Source organism: Onychostruthus taczanowskii, unplaced genomic scaffold (genome assembly GCF_017590055.1).
Source record: "Onychostruthus taczanowskii isolate IOZ18803 unplaced genomic scaffold, ASM1759005v1 scaffold54, whole genome shotgun sequence".
Lineage (NCBI taxonomy): Eukaryota > Metazoa > Chordata > Aves > Passeriformes > Passeridae > Onychostruthus > Onychostruthus taczanowskii.
In genome coordinates this window covers 3782105-3789392 of record NW_024503013.1, presented here as the reverse complement: position 1 = coordinate 3789392, position 7288 = coordinate 3782105, and the positions used below count along the sequence as shown (strand labels likewise).

At 36.9% G+C, this 7288-nt stretch overlaps 1 protein-coding gene across 1 annotated transcript in view; it reads right to left on the bottom strand.

Moving 5' to 3' along the window:
• Positions 1-1387: 1387 nt before the first annotated feature.
• CNTN5 (contactin 5) overlaps positions 1388-7288 on the bottom strand; it is a 269832-nt gene continuing 263931 nt past the window's right edge. The window contains exons 20-23 of the mRNA XM_041417056.1: positions 5604-5790; positions 5031-5143; positions 3496-3664; positions 1388-1917 (exon numbers count right to left, since the gene is read on the bottom strand). Coding sequence (XP_041272990.1) covers positions 1814-1917; positions 3496-3664; positions 5031-5143; positions 5604-5790 — 573 coding nt within the window. The 3' untranslated portion in view covers positions 1388-1813. The remainder of the gene's footprint in view (positions 1918-3495; positions 3665-5030; positions 5144-5603; positions 5791-7288) is intronic.

The window sequence follows — 7288 nt, the reverse complement described above, 5'->3', positions numbered from 1 at the left end:
TTACACCTTCCTCTCTTTGATCTCAAAGGCTTTTCCAGAAGCAAAGACACAGAATGCCTCTTTCTGTATATCTATAGTAAATTCTTAGCTACCTATGCTACCTTTGCTTTCTGAGCAACATGGTGACTTTAAGTAATTTTAAATACCATTTTTTAGAAAATTATTTAAAACATTAGTAGGTAGCAAAGATTTAAGTTGAACCTCCTCTGAAAAATTTTACTGATAAAATATTCAAAAGCAAAAATATTTACTCATCATCAGTTTTCACCTTCTTATCTCTGTTGTGCTTTCTTGGTTACTGTTTTGAAGCAGCTGGGAAAGAGCACAGTTGCAGTGTATTACTTAAATGCCAAAAATTATTTTGCTGGTGGACTGGCAAAATAATAGGATTTTGAATTGGGAACCCATCAGCTAAAACAGGTTTTCATCAAAACTTTTAGAGGGATAGACAGCTAGATGAACCATGCTATTAGGACTTTCATGTTAACAATTTTTTACTTGATTCTTCCCAGATAGTGCAATGTTTTTCCTAGGCATGGTCCCCAGATATGTTAGCAAAATGCTGCCTTTCACAACACTGTGCCCACCAAGATTGTACAAACATGCACATCATCTTCCCTGGGAGTTGTTTTTCCTCAGGTTCCAGTATGTGGGAAGGCCTTCCAATGCAGAAAAATAGCCCAAATTGTCTATTGATTAAAAAATTGTCTGGTACAACAAAAAATGGGATTAAAACTGATAGCACATAGTACCTGCAAGAATAGTTGCCAGTGAGCTATAGAAATAGACCCAATTAGATAAATAATTGCAGTGATGATCTGTAGCACTTTTCCAAGTATTTTTTTTTTCTCAGAAAAAAAATTCTCCAAATATATCCTACTGCAGTCTGTAGATATGTGGATAATGCCATTCTGAAAAGCATAGAATGCTGCCAAAAATTGGACTCAGAGGAAAAAGAAAGTTTCAACTGAGAAGTGGTTGGGAAAAGAAGGTTTATCTCCTTGCATTGCTTTGCTTGTCTTCTTAGTAGCTTAAGGTATATAATGCTTAAATGCCGAGTGAAATTTTCATTGTCATATGCAGTAGGAATTGATTTCTTATTTTCTACTGAAAATTTCATTGGACATAAAAACTTGTGGTATTTGATAAAAACTGACTGGTTTCCTCCTAATCTTGTGTTTAATAATTTTCCATTTATCTGGTAATAAAATAAATGGATTTTCTGCTCCATTTTGCTACATTCTGGGGTAAGCTGTCAATTTAATTGACAATTCTTTTTGCTAAGTGAATATATATTATATATTTTCAGAACAAGTTCTTTACTTTTGCAGAGATCTTTGTATATAAACTGTTTTTTTTTCCTTCTCAGTAGGAGCAAACAGCTGTATCAAACTCTTTTTTATATTTAAAAAAGGATTTCTTTTCTCCAAACCATACAGGCGTTCTCTACTAGACACCACCCTTTAAACACCTGATGATACATGACGGGGTTCACCAAATTTGAACATATTAAAAAAGGAAAATTCATTTGACAGAAATAACCTTTGCTTACAAAAGTTTATTACATACAATCTGCATATTTTTGGGCCAAGAAGGGTCTCCTCCCAGGAGGACTTTTACAAATAAAGAAGAGATAAAAACCTGATGAATTATTGCCTGTGTCTCCAACACTTCTCTAAGTGCACCACAGGCATTTTGATGGGTCTTTAAGTATTAGCTTGGGTTTTCAGCTTCTCCATGGACATAAAACTCCATCCCTTGGTGTCATCAAGTTAAAGCAAACAAATAACAACAACAACAAAGTCTGCAGCCTTCACCATGAGGTTGAAGGTACCATCAGTGCCAAAAGCAGTGTTACAGAGGATGAGGAAGCAGACAACATGTGTAAGGTGGACTGAGCATTTGTTACTTTCCCTCCTGAAATGAAAAGCAAAGTAATTAATGAACAAATGATGCAAATGGTTTTCAGTACATTAAGTTATTAGCTTTTGCCCAAATTGACATTCTTTTACCCTCAGCAAAAGACTAATTTTTACGCAATGGATTACTGTATGAGAACTGCCGTCACAAAATGGGCTCCCTGCACAGATGGGATTTTATGATGATGCCTATGGCAACTCGCATTCTGGATCCTCATATTCAGTCTGCAAATTAATAGGAAATTCCAAAAGGACATATGATTTTGAGTCTTAATCTTCAAAAGAGCATTAGGCTGCAGAAGCTGTCCTGAGTCACACATTTTTGTTCCAGATCCCTAGCCTTGTCCAGAGGAAAAAGTGGGCTTTGGTCCATTGGTGCAGTGCTGATGTGCTGATTTCTGATTACAACACTGTCTTAAGTGGCCATGCCAAGGGGAACTGTGCTCTGGGGTAGTAGTGGCAACAAGATGGGAAGGGAATCAGACTGGGTTTCTTTGGACAGCAATTGTCCTAAATGAAACAAATGTCATATGCATAGTCTAATTAGATGGAGGACTTTTTGGCCTAGAATTATGATATATGAAAGAAATATTCCATGGGGTAGGTATTAGTGTCCTCTGCATTCTGATGATAGCACTGCAGTTTGTGACCAGACTAGAGTTGAAATTGTAGTTTTAGATTGAAGTTTCAGGGTCACACCTTTTGGATAGTGCTCCTGAAGGATCAAAAAAAAATATTTAACGAAATTTTAAAGTTATCAGAAGGTTATAATTAAAATGTCTTTTTGTGTTTAGGCAAGGCTTATGTTATTTCTTTGTTGTTCTTACCACTGATCCTCCCACCCCTTACCTTTGTAATAGTGATACTTTACGTTCTTTCAACATATCACAGTAACTGAGGAGAGAGCAGCTAGACATCAAAATTTACCTAATCAAAACACTTTAATACTGCTATAAGCTAAATATTAAATAGAAATTATTGTGTAAGGGAGTGAATGGAATTTAAAGAGAAATCCAGCTTATTCTCAAGAAGGCACGTACACAGGGGTCAGCTACCTAAATCCATGCCACTTAAGCTGTGTTACATAGTATACCTCTGGCTGGCAGTATAGAATGGTACAGGATGATGTGTGTATCCCCTAAGTCCCACACCTCATCTGTTTGGGATGCCTTAGGACATTGCAGATGTCCTTAGGTGCTCATGTCTTAATACTACAATTCAGAAGATTAGCTGAATTGCTGTCCAGGCTCCACTGCTGGTCTCCATGGATTGCATCCCAGGTGACTATATTGCTGTGCACATGTAAACATCTCAGGTAGGTTCTTTGGTGTTACCCTCAAATGGGAGAGGTTTCCTATAAATCATCTTTGTTCATTGGCCTCACATGGTGGCCTCAGATGATCTTAAACATCCCATGTGTCACTAGATACCTTTGTTTCTAAAGAACTAGAGACTCAGATCAATGATTTTATTTAATAGCTAAAGAATTGTGAGAACATTGTTTTTTCTGTTAAAAAATAACAGTTAATTAGCATTGCTATAATCACCATGCTTTCAAATAAAAGTGTAGCCTTACCTGAAAAAGATGGAACTCTGATCTGGGGACTTGCAGTCCCATCCCCTCCTTCACTGACTGCACAAACCTCAATGATATAGACCCCAACATCAGGAAGAAGAACCACTGCAGAGTTTTTTTGTGTTTCTATAACTTGGCTATTGCTCTGGCCCTCTTGCCGAAATAACACCTGTGGTGGATAAAGTAGATAGTGGTCACAGTGGTCATTCAAGCTCTGTACCAGATATTTTGTGTAGATAACAGTCACTGTAATGCTAAGTGTTTCTTGCTTTCATTAGGGATTTCTTGACATTGCATTTGAACAGACTTTGCTTTTACTCTTCCCTTCATGCAGTGGCTTCAAAACAGTAATAGCAAAATATTATAGATTCATGAATGTGAAAGATTATGACCTAGAGCAAAGATAGAGGACTTGTCCTCTTTAGCATTAGGTGTTGCACAACTTTATCTCCAAAATTTCAAAGTGCATTTTGAGTTCCACTTGGTTGAAATTCTTATCCCAAAGTTCATGTTGATGTTCATATTTTTGGCTCAAGAACCCACTACAAATGTAAGGAAAATAGCTTGAATAATGTATTTACTGTGTTTACCTTAGCTGGCTAAATAAACTGACAGCAGCTCAGAGTTGTCTTGTGAAACTCAATACAAATTTATGGCATGTGGGAGGAAAGCAAGTCAGCACGTAGCTGTCTTTTTGGTATTTCTGCATAAGAGTTTCTGTTCCCAGAGAAAATTGAAAAGGTCAGAGAGGTGTGAAAAACCAAAGAAGTCAACTCTACTATTTCAGAATATCAACTATATTGATAAAGGTTAGGACAGTTTCTGGTTTATTTGAACCATTTTATACTTTCTTGGTGATATTTCCTGATGTATCAGAGGAGATGTGAGATTGTAGTCTATAGAAATTATTTGATATGGGCTCCAAAAAAACCCAGACTCCACACTTCTTTAAAAACACTGAAATCATTCTACTTTTATTTAAGGTATTGCAGAGAATTCTGATTTTATGGCTTGTTATTTAAGTGCTAATCGGGATTTTATTCTTTAAATCTTCAAAACTTTAAATTCCAGATATTACCACCAGTGTGGTTGACCATCACTAACATGATCATTAAACAAACTGAAGTACTTGTGTTTCTGATAAAAAAATTAATTTTAATGTAAATTAAAGATATCTCATTATTCTGCATTTCTCTAAATCCTACTGCAAACACAGTTGAATTGAAGAGGTATTAGGAATTTCATTGCAGTCTGATATTATTAACAGCCACTGTTGACTCGGAGAGGATGGACTGACCCCCTGAGATAGAGGGGAGTCAGATAGAGTTTGGTATTTGAAAATCACAACACAAAAATATTTTGGGACATTTCTCTGATTTTCATTTTGTTTCTTGCTTCTCACTGTGAAAGCTGTTTGAAGATAGTTGATAGAGAATGCTTCACTTGCACGGAGAAACAAGAAAGGGAAAAAAGCCGAGAAAGAGGAGCAGTTGCTTGGAAGAGAGAAAGGTGAGCAAGGAAGGGGAAACACTAACCTTGTATCCCATTACATCAGATTCATTAGCTAGAGGTCTGACTGGCTCCCACCCAAGAGACACATGTGAGCCATCCTGTATCCACATAATATTGCCTGGTGCTTGGCTGGGAGCTGAGAAAAAAACACAAACATGTATATATATATTTTTTTAATAGGTAGTTTCTTTAAAAACAAAAGAAAACTATTTTAATCTCTCATTAAGCCTAAAACTGGCATTGTTACCAGGCTTCCAACTCTAGATGGATCATTTAAGATTTTTTTTCATCAGTAGTGTAATTTGGTAGATTACAGTATATTTATTCCACCGACCCCATAAATTCCACAAAGCTTATGGACTTGAACTCTTTTCTCTCCCTTGTACTCTTTGTACAAAATGCCTTGTTTTCTAGGAAATTAACCTTTGTTATGAATGCAAAGTCATATGAATTAATGTCTAGACATCAAAGCAAAGCCATGAAACAAAGCTATACATGATTCCTGATTATTATACACTCTTAATAAATAAAAACTTGAGGGGACAGAGGTTGCTCCCTGATTTCTTCCTTTCAGCAAAGGTACTGAGATTACTTACGGGATTTTTTGGTTGCTGCATGTACAGCAGTACTAGGTGGTCCATACCCTGCAGCATTGTATGCCCTCACTGTTAGGTGATATAATGTGTTTCCTTCTAAGCCTGTCAGGAGAATGGATGACTCATTTCCCTCTGTTTTGACCTTTTCTGCTGCTTCTTCCTGCTGCATGTCCTTCCAGTAACCAACCTACCAACAAGAAATCAAACAAAGGATTAATGTAGGCACCTGGCAAGCTCATACTGCCAGATGCTTGTGCTTGTTATCCTGTGGAAGGTATTTTTTGCCATTTATGCCTTTTTCTGATCATCAGACCCCTTTAAGCACATGGGATTTGCAGCTCGACCTCAAGCCATTCAGTGCTCTCTTCTCCAAAATGGAATATTGTGGTGTGACCTGGAGCACGTGCAATAGCTGTGTACTGGTACAAGAACAGGTTACTATAAGACAGAAGAGGAGAGGGTGAACTTTGTCAGGGAGAATTCATCATTGAAGGACACCTTTCAAGGAGAACTCATCCTCTGGTAGGTCACCAGAATGTCTATGTTCTCCCTGGAAAACTCTTACTGCATCAGTTAAGTGTTGTGAGCAATATTCACTTCTTAGCCTGGTGCAACTTAGATCCAGGAGATTTCTTATCAGTCTAATGAATAGGCAATGACAGAACAATGATGGAAATATTTCAATCATTTGAAAAATCTTAACAGATGAAAAAGAAGGAAATGGATTCACTTTTAGTTCTTGGATGTAAACAGGTTTCTGTAAATGAAGTTTTGATAGTATGTTTATGCTCTTCCTTTTCAGACAAAAAATGAATCCCTGAATGACCTTTGGTGGTTCTTAATTCTTATTCTCTAGTATCTTTATCATCATCTCAATGGGGTTAGAAAGCTGAGCTGAGAATTTGGCTGGTCTTTGTCTTAAGGGACCAAGCACTTCCAGGGTGTAACTAAAGAAAATGTATCTAGGAGAGCTACACAAATAAGGCAATTCTCATTGGGCCCTATTTTGCCCAACAGGAGATGTCACAAAATTGCCATTCAATGCCATGCGGAGACCTACTTGTTTTCTTCCACATTTTGACCTTTTGTGTGAAGCTGGTTATTTCTTAATAAGTTATTTACATTGTATCAGGATAACATTTCCTCTGAGAAAAAAAGGTCAGAAACAAGGCAGAACTCTTGAGAATGTCTCCCAGGAAATGGTGAACCAAAAAAACCCCAAGGGGTTCACAGGAAAGGAAGACCAATGAGCACAATGCTGACCTTTTATAATTGCATTAGGACTGCCATAAAAAAAAGGTCTGGTTGCAAAAATATACATTTGAGGTCCTATCTTCACTTGACAAAAGTGCCTCTGTTAACTTTGATTGAGGGTATATTGGTTTGTGTCACCTCACAGTCCACTCTTTAAACTGTAAAATTCAAGTATTTGTCTTTTGTGTGTGTGCCTGCATTATCTCATATTAAAATGCTGTTGCTTTAATTCTTTGATCAGTTACAGCTCAGTTCACAAATCTAGCTGCAGTGACCACTTCTTCTGAAATAAGTGTGATTCACTGGGCTATTTTGCTGGATGAATACTTGACCAAAGCTTCTGATATTCGAAATAAAACCTCTTCAGAGTCAGTTTTATTTTCTTCAAAAGAAAATGGAATCAATAACCATTTATTCGCATCCTACTATTG